The sequence below is a fragment of the Lygodium microphyllum genome, chromosome 3, assembly GCF_053477565.2.
Source record: "Lygodium microphyllum isolate KBCC chromosome 3, Lygodium_microphyllum_v1.1.10, whole genome shotgun sequence".
Lineage (NCBI taxonomy): Eukaryota > Viridiplantae > Streptophyta > Polypodiopsida > Schizaeales > Lygodiaceae > Lygodium > Lygodium microphyllum.
Genome location: NC_141137.1, coordinates 70,199,319 through 70,226,374, shown reverse-complemented (window position 1 = coordinate 70,226,374; position 27,056 = coordinate 70,199,319). Strand labels below are relative to the sequence as shown.

Here is a 27,056-nt window from a genome sequence, read left to right as displayed (position 1 = left end):
TTTTTTTCATTTATCACATTTTTTTTATATTCACTTGAGACAGGTTCACCCGCGTGCTTTTATAAGCGAATCGGAATATTACAATCAGACATTTCAGAGTCCGTGATCCATGAGTTTTTGGATTCCCTATCTACTTCAAAGGGGGATTCAGAGGGGGATGTTATTTCTTTGCCCTCAGAGGGGGCATCTCCTTCTTCTTCGACTTTAATGGGGGCCCCTCCACATCCCACCTCAGAGAGGGAACCTACTCCACATGAAGTTCTTCACCCATCCTCTACTTTCTTGGGGTGGTTGTTTTCAACTAGTCATCTCTTCTACTGATACCCAGGATCTTCATGTACCACCTAGATCAGGACCTCAGAGAGTCAGCCACGACTTGGTGATGAGGCCTTCGTATTCCTTCCAGCATGGATGCACGGAGCTAGTGGCTTCTCTCCCGAGGTTGTGTTTCGGATTCTCCACTTCACTCTGTCTACTGTTCTTTACTATAGGTTACCTTTCAAGTGGAAATCTTGGATCTTAGGGATCCTCTACATCTTCCTTCTCCTCTGCATTGCATGTTTTCATCATCTTTGTACTAGGACGCTTGGGCAAGTGAACAATTTCTCCACGAGGGACACTGTCCAAGTGGCACCTACTGCATGAACATTCTTCAACATGTAGCATTGCATCTCCACCTCACTCTTCTCTTGTTCCCCTTTTTGGGCTTGAAAGGGGGTGTTGAGAAACCCTTCACTCGCAGTTTGCGTTTTTGCGTTTTGCGTTTAGGGTTTGCAACCCCAAAAAGGAGCGTCATTCTAGACTAGTTGTGCCTATTTATAGGCTACTCTCTCATTCATTCCTTACGGCCGATTCATTCAGTCCGTCACCTCTTCTCACCAGCCTCTCCACTACCCTCACATCCCTTCAGTAGGACATTGCGGTTCGTGGTTCATGGCTGTCTTCATTATCTTCCTTGTGCTATGACACCCTTGTTCCCTTGTATCACATTCATTCCATAATTCAGAACTTCATCATTCCATTTATCAGAGTTTCTTCTCTCTTCTCTTCTCTTCTCCATGTTTGCCGAGTTCACTCCGTGTTCCTCCCCGCAAACCCTATTGTCTCGCTGGTACGCCATCTTTTGACACCTTGGTGGTTGTACCTTCATATTCTCGACTAGTATAGGCCCCATCTCCCAAGATTGAGTTTTAGACATGCCTAGGACACTTGATCAGTATTGGAGCCCTCTCTTGAGATCAAGTACTGGCCCATCCCAACTACCTTGGTGGCTGACTTTTCCCTGCTCTTCTAGTTGGTGAGGGTTAGGTCTTCCTTCATCCATTTGATCTCTTTACATGGTGGATTTCTCTCTTAGTGCTTCTCAACTAGCATGGAGCCCTCTTCCAAGGTCCATTACTAGCATCAACATGCTTTACATTTGCATCTACAGTAGGTCGTTTTTGTGTTTTCAGCACTTTTCTTCATCAGCCTCTACTCCAACCGGTGGTTACTGCACTCACGATCCGTCTCCACTGGATGACACACATTGACACCTCCCTCAGTTCACTCCCACGAGAGCCATCGACTATTGGACAGCTCTACCCTTGAGCATTCTATACATTCTCTCATTCATTTATATCATTGGTTCATTTACTTCAAAGTTCTCTTTCTTCTCTATTTGTGTTTATTCTTTTACGTTTTGTGTTTTTGTGTTTTGGGTTTAGGGTTTGTATTTATTGTATTGTTGTTTGAGTTATTGTGTTTCAGCCGTATTCATACATTCTGTGTTGACACAATCCCGTTGTGGATGCCATGTTTGCTTGAAAGCGATGAAAATCAACCAGTCTTTAGTTGATGCTCTCCTTGTTCTTGGTCATCACACAAATACTTGCAAACCCTAGCATATCTTCACACCAACACACAATGTATGAACACAGAATGTATGAACATTGTGTGAAGAAAGCTCAAGGACATTAGCTGCCAACAGCTCTAAGTCCATAGGGCACAAAAAAGATACCCCTTTTCACAATACATTAGCAAATTGGATCATACAAAGGTAAATGATATACGTACATGCAAATACTTGCAAACCCTAGCATATCTTTACACCAAGGCCATTGGGAGCCACTACAAGGGACTTTTGACACTGATCAAGCTTGGGCAATAGTTTCTTTATACTTGGGGTGGTCATGGCCTATTTTTTACTTTACAAGATGGCCACCTTTCGTGGTGCTACACTCCCTCCACCATGGATTCTATCCCCCACCCCCTCACACTATCCTAGGAGGCTTACATATATGAGTGAATTTTGATTCATAGACTACTCCAACTAGATGTTGAGCATTTGTATTTAATTGTATTTTTCTTCTAAGTAATATAACAAGCCACACCTTTATTTCACAAAAAAAAAGTACTTGTTTATGTAAGATGTTTGGTTGAAGACCCTTTTAACTATGGTAAATTCAGATTGTCAACAATTCTTGTCCACTGAAAGAAAAAATGATTGCTCATCAATCATCCTCTTTAGTCCTCCATGATTTTGCCCTCACCTTGATCTCCACTATGAGTTAGAAAAAAGGACCCTTAAGTCAATTTTTTTTCAAAGGATTTATGGGCCTTTACAAGTAACATCAATAGATCTCTAAGGTCAGCACACTCAACTCATTTTGACTTAAGAAGATATAAAGTTTGGATTTTTTCCAATTTTCATGATCAAAGCGATTCATGTAAGAACTACCTTATCTAACCTATCTTTCATTATAATCAAAATACCTATTGATCCATGTCATGAGTGTCAAAACTTGTGCTAGACAACCAAATGTTTCTTGATCTAAGTTTGACACAAGGACTTAGAATTTTTCATGGTTGGAAAGCCTCAGATGCCCTACCAATGCAACAATAGAATACCTTCCAATACACCCATGATGGGCTTAAGTACCCATGTATTGTGTTATCAACATTTGACGAAGACAAAGTTTCATGATACAAGACATGAACTCCCTAGCCACCAATCTAAGGAGGTGGATCTCTGAAGATCCCTTACTCCTACCAAAGAGTTGCACGAGTTCTCTAGAGCTAGAGTTCTTTTTTTCCAAAGAAAAGAAATTCTATAAATAACACCTCAAAGAAAAAAATATTTGTCTATAATGCATAACATTTTCTAATATAAATCACAATGGATATCTTAGAATTATTTTTCATACCTTAGGGTTTTCATCTTCTTCAAGAATACTATCATCATATAGATTTATTGAAATTTTTGGTTTCTCCTCTGATGGATACTTTAGTTCCTCTTCATACCCCATGTTATCAATACCAAGTCTCTATTGAATTTGTAAGTACTCTTCCTCTGTAGGTATCCCTTCCTTTTCATATTCCACGATTTGATTAATACAAGAATGAAAGGCTATAGAGCTGTCTTGAAAATTCTCTTCCTCAACATCAAGAGTTGCTAGCAATTCCTCTTCATAACCTATAAAATTCTTATCATTTTGACCCCATGAAACAAGGATTGCCAAGCAGTAATCTTCTCTAAGATAAAAAAGGTGTTGAATATTATTTAACAATACATATCACTTTTTGTTAATGAGATAACTGGAAAATGTTGGTACACATTCAAGAGGATCTATTTCAATCTCTGCACTCAACTCTATCTCCTCTAGTGGAACATAATAGCAAAGTATCTAAGGGCTAGGTGAAAGAAGGTACTAGAGTCCCAGGTAGGCAAGGAGGCATCTCTCCTACTCCTCATCTTCTTAGAGCCATCGTGTTACATCCTTGGACATCCGGATGGATGCTAGTAGCATTATTCATAGTCGCTACAAAGTGACTTAGTGTGAATGCATTGAGAACTCTTCAGGCTTAGGGCAGTCGAGTCATATTTATAGGACTCAAATCCCTATTGAGCACATTCATTCTGTGATCACACCACTCTTGGACTCTTGGCATGTTCATCGATGCCATGACTTGAGGATACTACTCATTATCTTCCACTCAAACTCGAATTGGTTCTTGATATTAGGACTAAGCATTCCCATTCGATAGTTTATCCCGAGTATTTGGTCAAGTGGAAAAATCGCTCAAAGGCAAAGGCTACTTGAGAATCCGTACGTTCATTGAAAAGTCATCTTTTCCACTTTGTCCCTATGCATATTGCTAAGAACAACAATCATTCATAAGGGGAAAAGTATGCAACCAACCTTCTTCCTCGGATAGGGTGTAAATAACCTAATTAAGTACTAATTACAGCAAGCATAAAATTCACATAGACTGAAAATGCACACTTTTACCACTTTAATCTTGGACATTGGACACCCAGTTGGCCCCAAAACTGGTGCCCCTTGTGGTATTTCTTTATCTTATATTGCAAATGGAAGGAGTACAACTAAGATCGTCTAATCTCCTCTGCTAATCCAAGTGCCTCTTGCTATCAAAACTGACCAACAAGCCTCCAAACCAATTTTTCCCTTGGTTTGCTTAGAAATTAGCCTTCACCTTGCTCGTTGAAAGACAAATTCAACCCCAATCTAATATTGGTTGGTTAGCCTCTTGAATCTCCCTGAAATTCCTCAGTTTCAACTACTGAAATTCAAATCCCAAAGCCCTCAATTTTGAGCACACATCCCAAGGGGTCTATCAAAATCCTAATTTTGTTATAAATTAGGATTTACAGCAAAGATTAACTGAAATCTCTCCTTTGATGGCTCAAACTACGGAAGAATGCTAAGATAACTTACGAAATGGCTGGAGAATGAGAGAGAATGCTATAGAGAGAGAAATTTCAAAGTTTCATTGCAAGGAACACTGAAAAGCTATTGCTGCCCTACTCAAACTGCCATGGAGGCTGTCACCTATAGCTTAGGACCATCAAAAAGGTTGCTACCCCCTCTTGTATGTTGTCGTCTGCACTAGAAGGACCTTGGGCTGCTGCCACCTACTTCTAGAGTACTCCAAACTGCTGTCATATGCTGTAGGACTGATCCATGGTGGCTGCAAATCACATGAGCAACCTCTCCTTGTTCTCTAACAACCTCCTCCTCTCTCACAATGACTGAAATAGACTCCACCAATCCCTTAACACGTTTTCTCAATTGCATGGGCAAGTTTTGCTAAGTGGCAATCTTCTAATCTAATTTTTCAACATTATCCAACTTATTAAATTAATTTTCAAAATATTAATTCTGAAAATTGATTTAATATTTATTCTAATACTCAAAAAATTAATTTCACTAGCCAATAATTAAATTGGCTAGGCCAATTTATCTTCAAAGTATCACTGATCAATTATTGACCCTTAGACTCGCATTAATTACTTAATTAATGCCCAGTCTCTAATGTCACCATTGACATTAGTGGCCAATAAATTGGTCTAGGCCGAAATCTAACACCATGTAACACCTAATACCTGCCCAAACATAACTTATTATAACTTTTGCCTTTAGCACCCACTGCATCCTCAAGGTCCTTGGCCTATTACCATGAAATAACTGCCATATGCATCACATGTGCTAGTAACCTTGCACATTTAATTAATAACTTAACCAAATGTTATCGGCAAAAGCATCTCAAAATTTCACATCCCCATAACAAAGTGTTACATCCTTGGACATCCAAATGGGCGCTAGTAGTATTAGTCACAATGGTTACAAAGTGACTAAGTGCAAATACACTTAGGACACTTCTAGGTTAGGACAGTCAAGTCCTATTTATAGGAATCAAGGCCCTATTGAGCACATTCATTATGTGATCACCACTCTTGGACTCTTGGCCCATTGGCCGACGCATCTATACACCAGGATGGTGTAGGTTAGTGGTATGGAACGCCAACCCTTAGGATGAGGTGTGATTCAAAGTGTTGCTAGCTCCTAGGCTCAAGGGTAAGATCATTTGGCTCTAAAGCTCAAAGATGAGTCTAATATCTAGTCCCTTTTATTGTGAGTTTGGCTTGCATGGAGTCTCATGTGCAGGTTGGATCTTAGGGAGATGATTCTGATGTCCTAGGGGATTGGCTTGTGAGTCTTATGTGTAAGTTGGATCCTAGGGGAATGTTTCATACTATGCAATCTCTCTCATCTCCCATGTATAGCATGGATGATCTCTATCCAAATCCTCTAAAGAGTCTCTACAATGGAGATGTCCTAGAGGTCTATAACATGGCTACACCTTGCACTCCAAATATACTAGGCAATAATGCTAGCAATCAACTCCCATCTTTGACAGCATTACTTCCATTGTACCTACAAGTAGTCTAGACGAGGGATCTTGCTTAAATGTTGGCCAATGATGAAAATGGAGTGGCTCCCTTGAAAATTCTCGTATCTACAATGCTAGGCTTTTGTCTATGACCCAAGCTGTGGACCTAAGTCGCAACTATGGTCTTTGTTGTGCCATGAAAGACCGCCCTGAGGGCTCTCCTCCATACCTCTTAAGCTCTAGGACAATCCCATAAGCAATGTCTCTACCTCTCCTTTAGCTCACTACATTTCACACGTGCATAGAGATCTTACCATACTCAAGCCATATGTACCAACTGCTAAGCTCCTATGAGCTAAATAGCCCTAGGAAGAGGGACATCTTGCTAGGTCTAGAGCTATCTTCTAGCCTCCTCCAAAAGTCTCAAAAGATAATCTAAGTTGCCCTCTCTATGCCAATGAGAAGTGGCTACTGGTTGTGTTCTAATCCTACTCATCTATATCCTCCTCCACAACTTAGTAGTATAGCCAAATAAGGCCACATCACATGGCGTATCAAGGAATGGATCTCTCAAAACCCACTCTAATGGATTCCACTATAACCTTTGAAGGGGATCTTCCTCTAATAATCCAAATCTAGAGAAAAATAATAATGTTTTGTTTAGCCAAAATAATTATATTACAATGGATGTGAAAAACAATGAATGTAAGTCAATTGGTTTACTCATAAAACTGGTCTACACCTAGATTTTGTTGGGTGAATAGAGACGAATATTCCATTACTTAAGATTCCAAGTGGGCTTGGAATTTACAGTGGCACAATAATGTATTCCAGTGCTAGAGTGGATCAAGTAGAACTTGATTTATGAGTAGTAGACACTTCCATCTTTCTGACAATACCTAGAAACATGTCACACATTGCAAAAATTTTCAACAACATTGTATACATCTGATACACTATTACCATCTTTTTACATTAATTTAATGCAGATGCGGTGTTCGTAGTTGTTGTCTTTGGAGGCCGTGTCCTTGCAGTCTAGCCAGGAGATGTTGGTACAAGGAAGTTCTTGTACGAGAGGAAGGTGGAGTTTGATACAAAATCTGATAGATTTATTTAGTGAATCTCAGCTATGAGTGTTTAAAATTTTCCCGTAGGGATTATTATCACTTAGAGAAGATAAGACCTTGTTATAAATTAGGGGTTTTCGGGGGATTTTTAGACTTGGCAAGGTCTTGACAGGTTGATAGGATATCTTAGTATTAATCTAAGGGATGGGGGATTTCACAAGTTATGCTACCTCCTACCTCCCAAGGATTAAATTACTTATGAAGAACACACAGCATTATGATTGTGATTATTGTCTACAGTAATACTGTCGTGATGATCAAGGGGTGATCATTAGATCATTGATTATTATGGAGATCCCTTTGGGGAGGTGTTGAATATCAAGTAATTGGAAAGCTTGAACCTTTCCGCAACCAACATAGGATTTTTCAATGAGACGGTCAAATTGTCAAGGACAAGAGTATTAGGGGACTTTCGGTTCGTATCCCTATCATTAGTACAGCAGAATATCTCTTGGATTGAGGGTCTTCATCATTGCCCATGTTTGAGGATTCTTTACATAACTGAGAATAACATGCAAAGAATTGAAAGTCTAAAGAATTGCACGAGGTTTGCAAGTTGGAGATGTTCTTTTGAATATAGGTTAATTAATTGAAAGATTTTAGAGTGAGTAAAATGAAGAAAAAAGAAGGGGAGGCCTTGTAGTGGGAAGGAAAGAGAGAGAGAGATCATCTTTCGAAAAATCATCACCTTGCCTCTTGCATTTCTTCTCTTCATTTGCATCATCATCACTATGGCAATACTTATCATTTTCATCGCCATCTTCCAAGTCTCATTTGCTTATAGCCATTGCCATTTTAAGGCACTAAAGGATCATTGGAAATCATGCTGAGAAGAGAAAATATGGAGGAGGGTGCCATCTTACCAGAGAGAGATTTTCATGAAGGAGATAGAATTGCAGCTGCGTGTGCTTCTGATACAAGATGCCATAGAAGAAAGATGATTATGAAGGAGGGTAGTTGTGCAAGATTAATGATCTAACATTTTCTGATCAGGCGTATCAACTTTTGAGAGAGGTTCAAGTGATTTAGCATGGACAGAAGCTTCGCTTGCTCTCAAGCCGCACGTTGATGCTGAACCAGAGAAGGATAATGCCACCATGGTGGGGTCACAGAGTAGATAATGCAAGTAAAGTAAAGAGACATTCATGTGTAAGAGGGTGTTTATTAAGCGGAGTCACGAATACAAACCCAATGAGGGGAGTTGGTAAAGAAGGAGTCTCTTAATGCATCGACATCAAGGGGTTTTTCTGGAGGCTGATTCAAGAAGATAATTATTGGCAAGGATGAAGTGATCCAAAGGGAGCATACCACGAAAAGAGAAGACCGGATGTACCACCTACAGACACAGAGCCTACAAGAAGCATAATCTTGGACAAAGCTTCAAGAAGAGTCTTTTGGTGAATCAATGCCAAAAGATATTTTCATTATTGTCTCAAAATTCAATGTAAACCCTAATGGATAAGGCATTCGACCTCTCCCAAGGGAATTTATGGGTTCTCAATTGCTACGCAACTATTCCCTCGTGCGTGCCGAGTGTATAAGGGTGCACATAAGTGTCATTTATGAGGCAGTGACGATGGTTCTTTAAAAAAGCATAACTTCTTGTAATCGGCATGAATGAAGGAATGGCAGTTACGATTCATTCTCTCTCTTCTATTCTTTGCATGACAGTCGTGTGTGTGGATTATTTGTTTTGTTGAGGGCATGATGCCCCATGCCTTCAACACTTGGCGATCACAGTGGATGCCCCATTTTCCTTGCAAGCAAAATTCAACAAGTGGCAACATGGAGGCGGTTGCCAAGAAAGAAAAAAGGGGGAGCATCATCATTTTTCGTAACGTCGTGAGAGGGAGAGAGATAGAGAACATTATGTGTGAGAGAGATCGTTGAAGAAGAAGGGGGACGTGATCAAGAAGGGGAGAGTGTGCCTATCGAAGCCAGAAAGAGAGAGAACGCCATTCAGTCAGTGAAATAGGGAGAGGAGGCAATCTTGCCATCGTCCTAATAGTCGATGTCGATCACGAGTTCATTACTGTCATCCTTGGATCATCGCCAGCCCTCATCCTCATGAAGATCGTCCACCACCATCTTCACGTACAATCCTCAGAGAGAGAGAGAGAGATGGCCTTCAGTACACGCTACGTCACCCTTCCTCTCGTCATGTTGAATCTGATGCTCTACATGATCGTGCTGGCCATCGCAGGGTGGGCCGTCAGGATGGCCATCGACACCGATTTCTTTGCAATGTAGCAGACTGCATTGCTGATCTTGTGGACGTGTTTGTCTCCTGGGAAGACGATACGACAAGGAAGACCCCAATTTTACAGGAAGGAGAAAGCAGTGGTGGAATATACATCAAGTCAAATAAGATAAAAAGAGAGAGAGGGGAGAGGTATAAAGAAAGAACGAGATGAGAAGAAGGGGCGCCATATTGGAAGGAGAGAGGAGAGATGGAGGGCGCCATCTTTTGCCCATATGATTGGTGCAATAGGAGCAGAGGGAAGTTTAAGGAAGTAAAAAGAATACAATTTAATTGTTGATATCCAAAATAATACCAATTATTGCTCCTCTCCTCTATCGCCATGTCTTTCTTCATAATGACCAATCCGGAGCCTCAATACACTTGGGCAGACTGAGATTGTAGGTCTAGAGCATGATTTCCTCTTTTTCAATCGCATGGCTTCGCGCAAAAATCCGTGATCAGATGGCCAAGATCCATAATTACATTATCTTTCCTAAAGTCGTCGACATGAAGAATACAAAAAGCCATGGCCGATTAACTCTTAATTAAGAGTTTAATTCTTTTAAATCCCTAAAGGGCAGTTTCCATTGTTAAAATCAATGGCGCGCAAGAAGTGGAAGGAGAGCAAGGGCGATAGGAAGAACTCGCGGTCAGGACAACTGGCTGGAAGCTAGACTTTCCACGACTGGACTGAAAGAGGACGCGGCTTCCAAAGATGCGACGACAACCCGCGGATTTTACAAGTACGCACCTAAACCGTTTAACAAAAATAGAGGTTATAGCATGAGTAAATCTTCAGTTTATTATTTTTAGAAAATGCCTTGAAACCTGTTTTCCTACGCTAAATGGTTATTTGTATTTATGTAGACCTGTTTCTATTTTCTAAAAATGGAAAATAGTCAAAAAGGCTTGAAAAGGACTTAAAAATGTTACAAATAAATTTTTATAAAATTGCTGATTGAAAAATTATAACCTATGATATTTTTCCCATAAAGACAATAATTCTGAAAATTTATTGAATTTTTTTCATAATTTTTAAAGACTATTCAGTATATTTAAAAATTCAAAAATAGTTATTTTTAAAAGAAAAATAACAGTTTCCATATTAAAAAATGGATTTTCTATCAATAAAAAAATTATACTATTCATGGAGAACTGAAAAGATAATTTCTGATGTGTCAATGGATTTTTTGCAAATTTAAACAAAAGGAAAACAATTTAATTATATTGTCTTTAAAAGATGTTTACATTGAAAAACATGATGTTTTTATTTTGAGAAAATTAAAAGATATGTGATGTGCTGTTCAATAATATAGGGAGGGGTAAAAATAAGAAATGTAATAGTCTTTTATAATAATCACTTATGTCAAGGAAAAATTATAATCCTAAAATTAAACTATGAATATCAAAAAATTTAATAAAACAATCATCCGATGGCATGAGGGGAAGCCTTAGTATCTAAGTTGAAATTCTATATTTTATTTTCTATAAACATTATTTGAGCGATCAAAAGAGTTAAGAGTGGAGCGCCATTAGGATAATTGATAATTAATGGGATACATTGGGGTTTTAAAATGAACTGTGTATGTGGACGCATAAGAGTGTGGAAAGAACTTGTTTTTGTCATGATTTATGTTTAGTTAAAGAAAAAGAAAGAAAGGACGTTACTATTGGAAAATAAAAATGAATTAATTGTTTAAACATTAATAGCAACGACGAATTGTGCAAAACGGAAAAGGGAAACGTTTAAAAAGGGGAATTAAAGTTTATGGGTTTATCACATGTTAGTTGATAAAAGGTGGAGAAGGAAACATTTTATAAAAGGTGGAGAAGGAAACATTTAAGAAGGAACTGAAATGGAGATATACTTATAGACCCTATTGAATCTATGTTATGAAACAATATTTCTAAAGTCAAATATAAAAATTTCCTGGATAAACCGCCACTAGTATGACAGGAGCAATTTATGAGGAGCCACCCCTGAAAGATGGGGAAAACCATCGTTTTTCCTAGATTCAGAATTCTAGTACCCAAGTTAGAAACCTATCTGTGAGCAATTATTAAAAAGAAAAATAGACTAACTAAGTAACTTGTTTAATTTGTAGACATTGAGAGAGTACTAGTTGGACTACTATAGTGAAGGGTTATCATAAATATCTAGAAGGTTAGGCAGAGTTATTGCAGTTAGTAGTAAAAATCACCTATCTAGGAGTTGGCTTGACAACTCGGTTAAAAGTGGCTTGCTCATTGGCCGGTCACTTTCCATGGCTAGGGGAGCTGTAGTGATCATCAAGTCCTTACAATAGTCAGTATGTTGCTTCTCTCCTGTTCTTCTCAACTTTCTACACAACAAAACTGCCCATCTTATCCAAAATTTCTAAAGGTCTAGCTCAGATTGGGCATGGGACTCAGGCCAAGGGAGCATGGTGACATGTCAAAGTACACTGAATTTTGGCCTTGCTTCCAATTTTAAATGGTAAGGCAGCAGTCAAAAATTGGAATTGGCAACCACCCACTTCCCACTCTTCAACAATCACTTGGCTCCATTATTCCCTCCAATGTACCCCATACCACTCAGTAAAAATTGAAATGAGACCTTGAGACCAGCCTGAAAAATCCTAACGTGATGGCATACAAGTAAAAGGTTCCTATGTAGGACTGGCATCTAACTGACTCAAAACCTCAAGAGTTGGCACCATAAACCACCAGCCCACCCTCAAAATAATGTGAAGCCAACATGTGCTAAAGGTAGTTGGAATCTTGCTCAGCAGTGTTGATGAGTTCATTGAGTTTAGTGGTCCATACTGGTGACATGTGCTTATCTGTGTTGCATGAAGCCACTGGCCCTTCTCGGAGATGGGATGAATCAAGAAGATAGAGGCAGAACGGCACAAAAATCTGAAGAAAAAGGAAGACATCGAACATCTTATCCTTAATGATGCATATTTCAACCTCCAAAACTCCAATGTATCTTCATGGAGATTGGCAATAGTCAACAGCTAGTTGAAGGCAGAAGAATTTTTCTAAAATTTTCAAGCAGTTGTGCATCTTTGAACAAAAGTGGTAGAGTTTCTCTTACCTAATAGTGCTCTCCACCTTTTGGCTGCATTTTCTGCTACTAATTCCATAGCAACACACAATCCGCTTGACATGAACTGAGTAAGTGCCCTGAGAATGACAAGAAAGCAAGAATTTTATATGTTACATTCCATAATGCTCAATAATCATAACTGTTTCAGCACTGAGATCAATCTTTGACAGGCCACTGCTTCTAGGTGGCATGAGAGAAAAATGCTTACATTATTTATTTAATAATGGTCAAACCATAATATTAACTTCAGCACTATGAAAAATCATCAACATTGACTGCTTGCAGGTGAATTTATCTTAGCAACATTTGAATATGTGCAGTAGGAATCCACATTGGAAGTCTTCTCAACAAAATCAGAACAAGACCTTACCCATAGAAAGGTTTGTTTGAATGAACCTTGTAGAAATTCCGTGCATCTTCAAGGCTCAGCTTACACATTCTTAGCTTTTTTATAAGAAAACCATTTGCATAGATTATATCAATGATTCGTCCCATATTCTTTATGCCATCAGGCTTGATCAATGCAAAAGTTCTGTTTCATTGATCACAGTCAGACATTATTGTACAGGTACACCATTTCATTGCCCACTGTCCCACAATAATTTTTAACTTCAAACTATTACGACTATGTTTTTTCCAGAGAAAAGTAAAAATTCTATTAACACACCTCAAAACAAAGTGTCCCAAGGCTAAAAACCAGAAAAAGCAGCCCTGTAAAGGACTTCCATATCAAGAATTATATAACAAGGGGAAGTCATCGCTCCACGCCCGTCACGTCACGCTGCCGCCCCGACTGCTCCATCGTGCCAGCCCCCTGCCTCTCCCTAGCGATCGCGCGCCCTCCCCCAGTCGTCGCCTTGTAGCAAGCTCCACCAACACACCCCCCCCAAACGACTGTTCCAGCATGCCAATCCCCCCGCCTCTCCCTTGCGCCGCCCTGCCTTACCTGCCCACCGCCATCATGCCCCTCCCCCACTTGTCGTCCTGTGAAACGCTGCCCCCTGCCATCTCCCTCCCCCGTGGCACTGCCATCCCCCGCGCGGCCCATCCTACCATACCCACCCCCCTGCTACCGTCTTATCCACCCCCCCACCTGCCCTGCTGTCCCCGCCATATCCACCCCCGCCCTGCTGTCCCCCCCACCCCCCGGCACGCTGCCTCCATCCGCGGTGTCCAATACCCCCCCGCCAAAAACAGCAGCTCCCCCCCCCCCCCATTGCTCCCCCCACCCTCCAATTGCTCCCTCTATCTGCAGCAACTTTCCCCCCTCAGGTAGCACCGTGACGTGATTGGTAGTTTTCTCAGAAGGGACACGCAATGGAAACCTCTGGTCAATCGCCGGCGCACTCAGCGAGTGCCCCCCCAGTCAAACACCTTGCGTGTCATCCTCTCTAAGCAGCAACTCTTAGCCATCCGAGCTAAGGAGCTGGAGCTAAAGGAAACAACAATTTATAGTCAGGTAGTAGGACATTCCCCAGCTAGGACCTAGCTTCAGGACTGGCTTCACTCCATGCTGCGCATAGGCACAGCGCAGATCGTGGAGGCGGTCCTAATGGGCCAAGGGATTTTCATGGTCAGGCTCAACTCGGCAGACGCAGCTCGCGAGTTGCTTGCCAATTCACCATATGCGTCCACGAAGCGGGTCATATACATGGTCTCTTGGTACAGTGGCTTTATTGTGGAGGCATTTGCACTCCACAACAGGTTTCTTTGGCACCCCATCACCCTTCTTTTCCCTGGCCTAGAGATAGAGTATCGCCATTCGGTGGAAGACTTTGGATGGCTCTTCGGCACTATCCTTCCTGCGTCCTTCGCAGATGCAGTGACTGCTGCAGGAGTCCCAAAGGTACCGATGACAGTGAAAGAGGTCAAAAATATCCCACAGTTCCTAGAGACTAAGGCGACAAACACTCCTTTAGACAGCAGGTCATTGTGACGCGGCAGCCAAGGCAGTGCCTGCGCTGCCACGACTTTGAGCATTAGGCAGCAAGTTGCACGTGTTTCGGAGTCAAGGTGGCTCCACCGACAAGCCCGCAGGGAGACACTGACGGCTTCACATGGGTCCAGAGACGACAGAGAGAGAGATGGCAAGGAAAGGCGCAGCCAGCGTCTCAGACCCAGCCTCGACGGCAGCAGGAAGCAGGTGGGCGAGCGACCCCCCCTTGACAAAGCACTCCACAGCGCCCCCCCCCCCCTTGCCCGCCCCACCCGGCAAGACCGCAACCCCCCACATTCACCACCCGCGCCACAGACTACCTCTCCTGATTCCCCACATCCCCCACACCCACCTCCCCCCACATCCCATGCCCCCTCCCCCCCCCCCCCCCCCCCCCCCAACTGACCCTGGCCCACAACCCCCCATTTCCAGGGCCACCAAAAACCCCCCCCCCCCCCCCCCCCCCAACCTGCCATGTACCTCCATCCATCCCACCATCCCTCGACCATCCTCCCCCTCACCACCCCCCGTACCGAGCACCCCCCTTGATCCACACCTGGTTCAGGTGATCCCCCCCAGACCCTCCCCTCCTCCTCCCACAAGAGGTGATGACTCACACACTACATCCTCCCCGCACCAGCAATCCTCCCCTCCCCATACAACCACCAACTCATCCACCCCTGCCGCCCGTCACACTTTCCCGAGATAAGCACACCTGTTGCCACAGGAGTTCTTCCGCAGTGGCCCATGGTCCTGCTTGAGAGTTGCGGAGCGCGGAGAGTTCCCACTACCTCTAGAGGTGGGGATCTTCGTAGTTCGTAAGTCAAGGAGGGGCAAGGTCCATCTACTAGCACCACTGGATGGACCAAACTACACCTTTTTTCTTCAATCCTCTCACTCAGGGGAGTGGACAACGACACAGATAGAGAAAGAGTTGAAGAGTCAGGTGGAGGACCACACCTCCCAGTGAATGGGAGAAGAAGAACTAGCATTGTTTGCATAGCAGTGGCCTAGTTGCATGATGGATAGTATCGTAGATGGAGGATGCTCAAGGGTAAATGGTTGTGCCTTGATCAAGACATGCGTGAAAGTGCAGTTGTGGATGTTACTGTAATTTGTGAGGGCTGCAAGCCCAAGTGTTGCAAATGGAGGATGATTGACCCTTGAGTATAATGCACCAGAAAATTACAAAGTTAATGCAGAATCCACCTGTCAGCTTCTATTTTAAACTAGATGGTAGGAAAATTCGAAACCGAGCTAAGGATACTATTACTAACGGACAGTGTGTGGCTTCACATATTTTAGAAATTGTGTAGTCTCCCTAAAAATCCCAACACCACAAGTTGTAATATCCAACACCTAAAAATTTTTGGATTTTTTTTTTGCCAATAGAATATTGTCACTTACAAACTTGCAATATTTAAAAATTATGGTATTTATGCAAAATCATACACTTGTTATACACTTTCCACATCAACACATTTACCTATGCATATAAACTTTACAAAGACGTAAGTAAAGCCATAACTAAATATCGCATGCGAATAGCCCTTAATGGTTTAAAACTTAAGGTTTTTAAGGTAGAACTAGTTTAGTTCTTGTTTCATTGTTTCATTTCACACTCTCTCTTCATCTCTTTATATCCACCACATCCCTCCTACCTACTACGATGGATGCTCGTGCACACTTTGATGAGTGGATCCACGAGACTATCTTTGCCAACCAGGGTGACGAGATATTCCAGGTTTTCTCTAAGAACTTCAACCTTGAAAGTGTGCTCTCATCGTTGGATCCCCCCCTTCAGGTTTTGGAAGACTTTGTGAGCACCATTGCTACATGCACATACTCCATCGAGGGATCCGACATGACTTGGGTACCTTTGGAACAACTCATGGTATTTTAGGCAGGAAAGAATCACCAAAAAGTGGTGAATAGGTGTCTGGCCCATGTGGATCCTTCACACAAAGTATGCATTGTTCCCATGGAAAATGCACTAGGTACATCACCTTTGGATCTCGTGGAGTGTGATTGCGCATTGGCAATTTACCTCCTTGCATTGGATACACCCCTAGAGGAGGAGAGCAATGAAGATACAACTCCACAGGTTGTTTCTATCACATACACGGGAGAAGAACCAATTGAAGAGCTCATAAATGTTGAAGAGGAACATCGAGTGGTGGCAGAGCAAGGGTTGGCTCTCATGGTGCCATCTTCTTCAGAACAACCACAAGTCAACAAACCCAACCTTGCCTCCTTGACACCCATTGAAGTAGATGGTATACAATACTTGCTTCTATCAGATGTACTACAATACTTGGAAATGAAGGAAGAAGAGTTGTTTTCTATCCTAGTCAGGGATTCAATAGAAGACCTGATCGATTATGATTACATGGATGTGCGTCCGACAATGGCAGAGATTGGAAGATATAATGGCACAAGCTTAGATACTGTGAGTGCCATCATAGCAACACAAGAGCATATTACCTCGGTTGAAGAAAATTACCTTGTGCCAGATGCTGAATTTGAAGCACTACAGCATGATTTGTTCGGACCAAGGCCCCAGCTTCCTACCAAGGAGTTTATAGATCCCTCTGCCCAAAGAGGTGCCTCCCTGACACTCGAGGAAATGAAAATACAAGATTATCTGGAGAAGATGAGATTTCTAACTACCATATATTTTTATGCAATGAAACTTGACGGTATGGTGCGTCGGGTCCCCCGAAGTCCACCGGTGAAATCTTGGCAAAAAATGATGCCTACAGCTGCCCTGTCCGAAGTCTAGCGTCTGGGACCACTTTCTAGCCTATTTATTTTCATCGGAAAGTAGCTCCAAATGCCAGACTTCGAACCAGGAGTCTGCAGTCATTTTTTTTTCAAAAAAAAATAATTTGGACTCTTGGCCACCTAACGAGTGCGCGTGTAAAGTTTGGTCACATTCCGATACAGTTTAGTATTTTAAAAATTATCCCACACCAAAATTATGGATGGATTGATAATTGAGAAATTAACATCGTGACTACTGGCCCTTAGAAACTTCGCACCACATAGACTATACAGAGGCATCAGGAGTAAAGTCTGCAACAAGAAATGGCAATTTTTTGCATGTTATTCCTATTGAAATTGACAGTTCTAACAAAAACTGTAAGTAAGAATTGAAAATACAGCGAAGATGCACAGTCAAAGTTGAGAGCGAAGGACAAGTGTAAAATTTTAATTCATATTTTAAAGACGCATACAATAGTTTTGCACTGAGACATAGTCATATGTCCAATGCACGAGGATAACACTATACCAAAAAAGATAACATTACAAACTGTGTTCATTCCATTGGAACAAATGCATCCTTCACTGCTTGAAGATTTCTTACAAGTTGAAAGTCCTTGGGAGTTACAGTGATGCACTTCGCATGTATTGCGCAACGTTGAGCATCAGTCATGAAGTCAACTAAAAAGGCCTCTGCAACACACTGTAGATCATGAAGATATTCTTTTGTGAAGCGATCAGGTCTATCCTGACCTTGTGCCAAAAACCACCTCCTGCTTTCTGTGCAGTAGAGGTCTTACACAATCTCGCAAACAAGTCTCGAGAAGCTCGCCTTCAGAATGATGAGATTAAAAGAGCGTTGATACCTCCTAATTTCTCTCAAGGCCACTGTACCTGGCTTCCACTTGCATTTCTTATGAGAATGTTGAGAAGGACCCATGTGAGGGCAGCTTGAGGAAGGTGGATTAGGTTAAGGAGGTGCATCTGAGCTAGTAGATGCTCCAAGGGGCTGAACACGATATGGGGGTCTGAGTGGAAGCTTATTTGCAACTACCTTAAACCTAGCCATCTTTCCTACACAAGAGATGTGAGAACTCAATGAATAAGATAGAAAGTGAAACCCTCTTTTATATAACCCTAAAATGTGAGACTCATTCACATAGATGCACACTCTCTCTTTCTCTCTTAAACTATGAATTGCATTCACACTGACTCACATTGTTCATCTTACTATATTAGCTCTCTTCGAACCCATTTACTGCCTTGTCGAAGCCTTGTTTCTAGCCACTTGGCATGGTTTTCTTTGGCACTTGAGGCTTCATAATGCACTCTTTTAGTGACACGACGTAATTCCATCATGTCTGTAGCCGATTCATCAACACTTTCATTTGCTCTCTTTTGCAAGAGTTTAGCTTCATCCGCTACTATAATCCTATACCACCAAGATAGCAAATGGATCATTGGATTGCTACCGTTCACCCCTCCACCATGATCAGTTTTTCTTTGATATGCACCACGCGCTATCCAATGTGAATTTTCCATCCCTTGTATGGACCGAATTACGATGCTTCCCTTTTCTGCAAAGTATGGCCCATGTGCCTCAAGGATATGCTACAAAGGCACATATCACACATGAGTAAAACTATGCTCAATATTTTATACAATTCATACAATTTTAAAATATTAACTTAGTACGCACCATGTAATGCGTGATAGAGCTTTTGCCCCATGCTTCCACCATGTTTTCATAGAAGCTATGCACAGCATTGATAAATTCTTGCTTATCTTCATTGTTAAATACCATCTTGCGAAGTAAGGGAGCCAATTTGTTAAGACTTATCCAAACCTTAGCTTTGGCCAATCTTGTTTTTCCTCCATTACTTCAATCAGGAACTGCAAAATGTAACTTTTTCCACCCATCGTAGTTCTGCGGCCTACGAACCATGATATTCTCTTCCTCATTGATGGGTGCTAAGAGAAACTTCCTAGCCTTTGCTCCTCCAAAGCAAGGCTTTTTTAGCAAGTTACCAGATTTTCCTAATCTCTTCTCATCTTTTTCAATCGTCACTTGATGCTTGTGTAGCCCAATTTCTGATAGCACTCGCTCCACATTCCTACATGTTGCAATGGCTTCTTTTTCTAGTTGCATCCTATAAGCAAAGCAAATGTATTCATATACAAGTTTCTCCATGATTTTGACAAAAGCATGCAATGAAAAAATGTGAATACGATCCAAGGGAATGTTGAAGATGGGCTTCCAAGTGGAATCTTCTCTATTGCGCATCGGTGCAGCACTTCTCAGCCTTTGCTAATTCTTCTTTCCGTCCTTTCCTTCCACCCTCTTTGTCAAGCAATATAGGCATGGATTCTTTGTATTTGCACCATTGGAGATCCCACACATGCATTTAAAAGTTTTCAAGTCTCTTGCAAGATGCCATTCAACCAAGTATTGACCATACCCTTCAACCGAGAGCATCTCACCATATTCTTGACGATCGATGATGCTTGGAATGCTTGTGTGCATAAAGAACAACTGCAGCACCTCAAATGTTTCCTTAGGAACTTCAAATGCAGCGAGCCACCACACATGGCGCTCAAATTGAACACTAAAGTTTCCTGGGTTGTTCTTGTCGAATTGTAAAGCTCTATTCATTAGAGTTACACTAACTCTTTCAAGCTTTACTCCTTTGACGACCTCACTTTCATCTAATTTTATAACAAACTGCAATTTACCATTACATTCCTCAGCAGACATATTGTAGTACATTACCATTGCCGACTGTACCTTGTTCCAATCTAAATAGTAATTGTTGAGTTCGGTGAACTTCACCTCATATGCATTTTTGGTCCCAACCTTTAGTGTTTCCACACATTGAATATGCATGGAATCTCCCATCAACTCCAAAACCTTTGTATTAAGTTGCTGTCGGGCCTCTATTAAATTTGAAGGTTGAGGAAGAGGCACGATTCTATTTCTCTTCAGCACATGACCAAACCCAACCTTCACACCTTTGAATATCTTTGAGTAAGTCGTTGTATTAATACCGGCCCTGCCACAAATAGATTGTGCATCCATAGCTGAGAACTCATTTGACACATCTTTTAATATGCACTCAATCACCTTTTCCTTCACAGCCTTAAACTTAGGATTGCTCAAAGCATTTTCCAATGTACTTGCCTTCAACAATCTACTAATACACGATCCAACCTCACCCTCACCTAGGTTCTCTTTTTGAGCTGCCTTACATGCTTTGATACGCCACTTCCACTGGCCGCTATTCACAATTAGCTCATTGATTGGCTTCTTCTTTCGTTTACGCTCCTGTGTTAGCTTGCTATTGATCTTTCTCAAGTCATCCAATTGTGCCTTTGCCTCCTCATATGAGATACCAATGTCATGGATAGTGTCCTACATTGAAATAATTTAATTGTTTTGTTAAATTATAGTGTCGATCAGCTGTACCACTTGTCCTATGAGCTGTTGTAAATGAAGTTGATGTGCAACGATCACTTCATGGCAATTTTTTATGGTTTCTTTGGCAAGTTGTAAATACTTTGCACGCCTAAACATTGAGCCGCCTAGTATAACCGAGTAACCCATTTCTACCCTCACACACATATTTCAGCAAATTTGTGATTCCTAAGAAAGTTGGAGGTCTATTGTTTAAGAGGTCAATTGAGTAGATTCCCCATCAACCCACAAATCTACATGTTTCAATCCCATTTGCCTGCAACTCTGCAAAACGTGAGGGTTTACACTGATATGTTGGGTTCTTTTGAATAATGGGGCATATTCAATCTCTACCTCAATATGCAGCTCCTTTCTTGTATTCATTTTACTATTAATAGAAACGGGGAGCTTACTTGGTTGTCACAAGAGGTAGAGTGGAGATGCATAGAGAGGCACACAAAGGTGCCAAGGGAAAGGAGGGTGTAAGTAATTCACTCTGTTAATAAAGGTTACATAAACACAGAGAAGAGGTCACAATAGAGCCATGAGAAAGTATAGATATGGGGGGAAATAGCTCAAAGGGTAGGGATGTCCAACACTTTTCGTATTTTAGATATTTCTATTTTGCCTCCAAAAACATCTCCAAAAAACACAAAATTTACCCAGTTGGTTTGTTTTTTGACCAAAAGCTAGAATATAAAAAATCTCCAAAATATCTTAAAAGGAACTTTCGAAATTTCATTTTCCTTGTTCTCGATTAAAAAATCAATTACCTCATATCTACTAATCATTTTGCATTGAAAACGAAGCACCACACTCCCGTAACTAAGTCCTTTTTTAATATAAAATTTGATTGAAAAAGACTTTTTGAATGAGAAGAGAGAAGGAATCTGAGTATATCTTTGTAGATAACATAAAAAAGGCAAAACGAGATTGTAAAAGTGGAGAGAGAGGAGGATTATTTTACTATTCTTCTCTCATTTTTTCCTTGTTTTAGGGAGGAGAGAGGAGGGGACTAAAAGGCCCATTTGTGAATTCATTTTTTTCCTAATGTTTCATTAGATTCTTATGCTTAGCTACTATATAAGTGCTCATAATTGCATTTGCCTCTGCAAGATTAAAAAAAAGGTTTTCCTACTCCCTCTCCACTGTATGCTTCACCTCTACATCCTTAATAGGGGTATCTTAAACCATCATCATTGTTTCCTTGATCTCATTAAGACAGTTGGGGATCCCTTCTAAGTCAGATTTTGGCCGGATTAGCATATTCCTCATCCATGTTGGATAGACCCATGAGAGATATCTTGAGGTGATACTAATATCCATATCAATTCCACCTTGTATTGGATCCCTAGTGCATTTTTAGTATTTTTCAGTTGTTTATCATTTCATAGCTAGTTGTTTCCTTTTAGATTATGGTTTCCGTATTGTACTTGGAAAACATGACAGTTCCTTGACCTTTTGTAGAAGTTAATACACCTCTCTGAATGCAAAGAAGACGAGGAAATCATGTTTCCCATAATCCATGAGCGAACTGATATCCAGTGCTGAGTTGCCGCAAACCACACACAGGAAACAAAACTCCAAATTTGTCTAGCAACAAGGCAAGAGACAAAAAGATGAAGCACTATTTCATTGCATGTAGTACAAAACACACAATGACCGACAAAGATCTTGCGGGCTCACGGCACATCACCAGTTGAAAGACCCCCAATTAGTAGCCTCCACATAAACACTTTACCCTGATACGAAACTGTAGACTTCCAAAGCTAGATGAATCTTTCTTGCCACTTCTTTTTACTATCTCGAGTATGCCATACTTTGTTAGCCTTTTCCGTGACCCATCTTTTGACCTCCACCATTTGATGATAAATTTGGTTAGCTAACCTTTTCTCAAAATCATCAAGAATCACAAACTTTCAATCACACCATGGTAAAGACTGTTGTAATACTGGCAAAGGGGAGAGCCTCAAAATCCTATCCTGTATAGACAACTAAATGTCATGATAACCGTGAGGTACCCGGAAGTGCTGACAGATACACCTAAAAGAATAAAGACAAGCCTGTCCAAGAATGACCCCATCAAGGACTATCTGCAACCCCAAACGAGCCATCTGATTAAACTTATCTTTGTGCAAATCTTTATGAGGCCAATCCAACAACCTGGAAGTAGCCAACACGTCTCCTAGCAACGAATTCTCCTCCTTACAAAAATCTGGAGGGCGCCAAACTACAAGACATAACATCGCCTGCCAAGAGGCAATCAAATGAGAAATGAGAAAAGACTCAGAGACCTTTACAAGTCTTGTGGAATTAAGCACATGCCACCAGGAAGTATGAATAACTGTGTTGCCATGAAAGATTCCAATCTTTTCTATGAAAACTTTTGCAATGTCTAACCAAGAATGACTCTCTATATATAATGCCTGGAAGAGTGCTAGCCTCAAGGCTGTCATATGCAAGTTAGCATCCAACAAAGCTGCTCCCCCCATCCTTTTAGGAGTAGTAATATGCTGCCACGAAATCCACACCTAGCCTAAGTGATTCCCTTTCTTTTTCCACAACATGAATCGGATAGGTTGTACCAATTCCAGAAGAGACTTCTTGGTCCAAGGAAGAAGAGGCAAGAAATACGAGATCGTGCTGATCATGATGCATTGAGTAACCTTAAGTCGCACATGAAGAGGCCAGCCTTGAGACTTCCAATACATGAACCGATCATGAATACCGGATGACATCCAATCCAGCAATGTAGGAGGAGTTACATCCACACCAATAGTATAGCCCAAATGTCTGGTTATGTTTCCCCTAGAGATCACAATTCCATGCCACCCCAAGGCTTGCAAATCATTCTCTGTGCAAGAAAGCAATGTAGATTTCTGAGTGTTAATATGAAGTCCTGATGCAAGAGCAAAAATATTCCATGCAACCATTGCTCAATTGACATTCAAGCGATCAACCTTAAGAAACATGAAGGAATCATCTGCCAAAGATTGTCCCAAAAGTTGGGCCCCACTAGGAAGAGTTAGAAAAACTATCTCCCCTTGATTAGCCAACTTGTCCAACAATGAAAGCATAGGGTGAGTGACTAAAGCAAACAATTAAGGGCTGAGAGGGCATCCTTGTCGAAGATACCGAGACAAGGCATTTTCATATGTGATCCCACCATTAAGTGCGATGTGGGCAATAGCACCCTGACTAATAGTATCCACAAGAGAGATCATACGAGGCCCCAATCCCATGGTGGTCATTAGCTATCGCAAAAAAGACCAGCTAACATGATCAAATGCCTTTTCAAAATCAAGCTGAAGCATAACCACCTACTGGGCTGAAGCTTTAGAATAGTTGATTCCCAGTTGAACATTCAAAATATTGTGCATTATATTCCGATGCTTAATGAAACCGTATTGGCGTGGATGAATCAACTGCGGAAATACTTTTTGCAACCTGTTGGCAATGATTTTAGAAAATATTTTATATAAAGAACCCATAATAGAGATGGGTCTCCATTGCTTCAAGGAGGATGGAGAGGGGACCTTGGGCAATAACTGAATGATAGCAAGCTTCCAATCTGAAGGCGTCTCACCATAATTCCACACTTGCTGACACAGACGTGATAATGGATCTTTAAATTGGTCCACATGGGCCAAGAACAATTCATTAGGAAGACCATCCTAGCCAGAGCTTTTCCTTCAAGGCAAATGAGACAGCACCTCTTCCGCTTCCCCCTCCGAAATATCAGCCTCCATCAAATCAACCCATTCTGGTTTAACCTGGTTAACAACTAAATTGCAAATATATTTGCGAGCAGAAAGAACCGCACTTGAAATAGTCACTTGAGGGCCCAACAACAATTTGTAAAAGTCAATACACATCTGGATGATGGAAGCAGGTTCGGTCACCATAACACCTTGCTCATCCATCAAGTGCACAATATTTTCACGAGCATATTTGTGATGCAATCGAGCAAAAAATTTATGGGATGGACAGCTATTGTTGTGTAAAGCTTCTGCTCTGGCCAGCAATTTGTATTTAGCATATTCCACTTCCTCCAAAGATTGAACTCTACCTTTTAACCATTCGATGCATGTAAGCAAGTCATCATTGGAGTCCCCCAACTAACACAAAGACAACGAGTGGGTCAACAATGATTGCGCATGTTGCAAGTCAGCACAGAAAGAGGAAGCAAGCTCAATACCATACTATCGGGATAACAATCGAGCATTATCCCTAAATACAGCCCAAGCTTGCATCCCTTCACTGAGGACCCTGGAGCTGAAAGAAGTAATCAGTTGCTGAATATATTCCAAAAACTGATTTTGTTGCAAAAATGATTGATTGAAATGAAGAGGCAAGTGGGCAAGGAGGGCCTTAAAAGCATGAATAGGTATGTGATTCATCTCCAAGACCAAAGGATAGTGATCAGACAAAACATGCTGTCTCTCCACCCACATATCAATAACTTCAGGAAGAAAAGTATCTCTGGCAAATATAGATCCGATCCAGTCGGGCCCAAGTATTTGGATGCTGAAGAGAGTGATAAGTATATCCGGCCTGAGAAGGATGCAACCAAGACCACATGTCATGTTTCAAGGATATAGCTGCCAGAGCATCCCATGCCCGTCGTTCAGGACCATCCATGACGGAGTGCTGTGAAGTTGCCTGATCCATAGATACACATACGTTGAAGTCACCCATAACAAAGCTAGGACGAGCCATGTCCAAGTAGTGCAAATCATCCCAAATTTGACAACATTCTCGAGTAGTAGAAGGAGCATACACCCCCACTAGCCACAAAACCTCACCCTCATGTAGGATTTCCAGAATCATAAATCTACCACAAGGGTCCTGAGAAACCAAAGATGGTTGTAGGGATGATTTGACGACCAACATAACTCCAGATTTAAGTGAAACACGTCCACTAAAAAAAACCGAATAATCCTTATATACATAGGTAGATCTTGCCAAAGCATGTTGTTTATGCTCCACAACACAAAAAACATCCCAATTTCCGGTTAACACTTTTTTCTACAACCGATGCTGCTTACTACCCGAAGAAACACCTTTCATATTCCATGAAGCAATTTTCATGATAACACAAAGAAAGAAAAAACTACAAAACCACCCCTTTCCCTTTCCCTTTCACATCAACAGCTGTAGCTGTCTGAAATTTTTCCATTTCACTTCAAATCACATCTACCAAATGTGCTCTCTGCAAACTAGCAATTGAATCACGGGTAGGAAACTGCTGTTGCTGAGAACGATAAACATCACGAGGAGGCACAAGCCTCCCTCACGGATCAAAGCGCAAAGCAGAATCAAAAGCCCTTTTATCCTACGCAGCGACTGCAAGAGAACGCGAGGGTTGAGGTTTCATGTAGAAACCCCTACCCCTACGTTGAAAATTTTGAGTGATAGGCAACGGAGGTGGGTGGGCAGGAGACAAATAAGGCTCCTATCTTGCATTGCGTCTAACCACTGTGACCCAAGAATTATCTTGTAGAGGCAAATTTCGACCGCGATGCTTTCTCTATACCGGTTTGAGATACATTCTTATTTCCATCATCATGTCCCTGTTGGACAAACGGCTCATGGTTTGCTTCTGGCTACTGTACCACTTGCTGGGGATGATGCTCATGCATATCCGTGTTAGGAACCATCGAACTATGCAAAACATCCGGGCTTCTATCGCATTCAGAAATGAAATGGCCCAATCGGCCACATCTGAAACAGTGACCAGCAAATGTACCCCATTACAGCTTGTAAACCAATGTTTGCAATCCCAAAACCTCGAATTAGACTTTAGTCGAGACTTTAGTCGGGCGAGGTTTCCCTGTATCCCAAAGCATGCAGGCCCTATTCCTGTTGCAGGAGGCCAACCGAGGCTTCACCAATACTTCTGTCAGAAGTGGAGCAGCGGTGGAAGCATAAACATGTGCTGAAATAAACTGCTGAAACACAAGACAAAAAGAGAAAAGAAAAGAACACGATACAGATGAGAACTCAGATGTATGCACGGGAAATGGAATCCATATATCTGAACACGAGACAGTCGCATACAACAATGAGTCACTGGCTGCGTGGGCACTGGCACTGGCTCCTCTCTCCACAGAGTCTGCAGATGGTGAAGATGAAGTGACTGACTGAGGAGGAGCCACTGAGTATAAATAGGCTGAAAAAGAAGGGAGCAATAATGCTGGTCGGACAGCATTAAAGCTGGCCGGCTGGTGCATAAAATGCTCCACTGGCATAAAATGCCACACCAGAAAAAT

General features: G+C 41.5%; 1 protein-coding gene across 4 annotated transcripts in view; it reads right to left on the bottom strand.

Annotated features, from left to right (window-relative positions):
* LOC148038473 (uncharacterized) overlaps window positions 1–27,056 on the bottom strand; it is a 155,704-nt gene that overhangs the window by 38,473 nt on the left and 90,175 nt on the right. For 3 of the 4 annotated variants that reach the window (XM_087672430.1, XM_087672447.1, XM_087672439.1), the window contains exons 4-5: window positions 13,005–13,166; window positions 12,623–12,711 (exon numbers count right to left, since the gene is read on the bottom strand). In XM_087672430.1, coding sequence (XP_087528556.1) covers window positions 12,623–12,711; window positions 13,005–13,166 — 251 coding nt within the window. The remainder of the gene's footprint in view (window positions 1–12,622; window positions 12,712–13,004; window positions 13,167–27,056) is intronic. The other variant, XM_087672456.1, reaches the window with a different exon arrangement.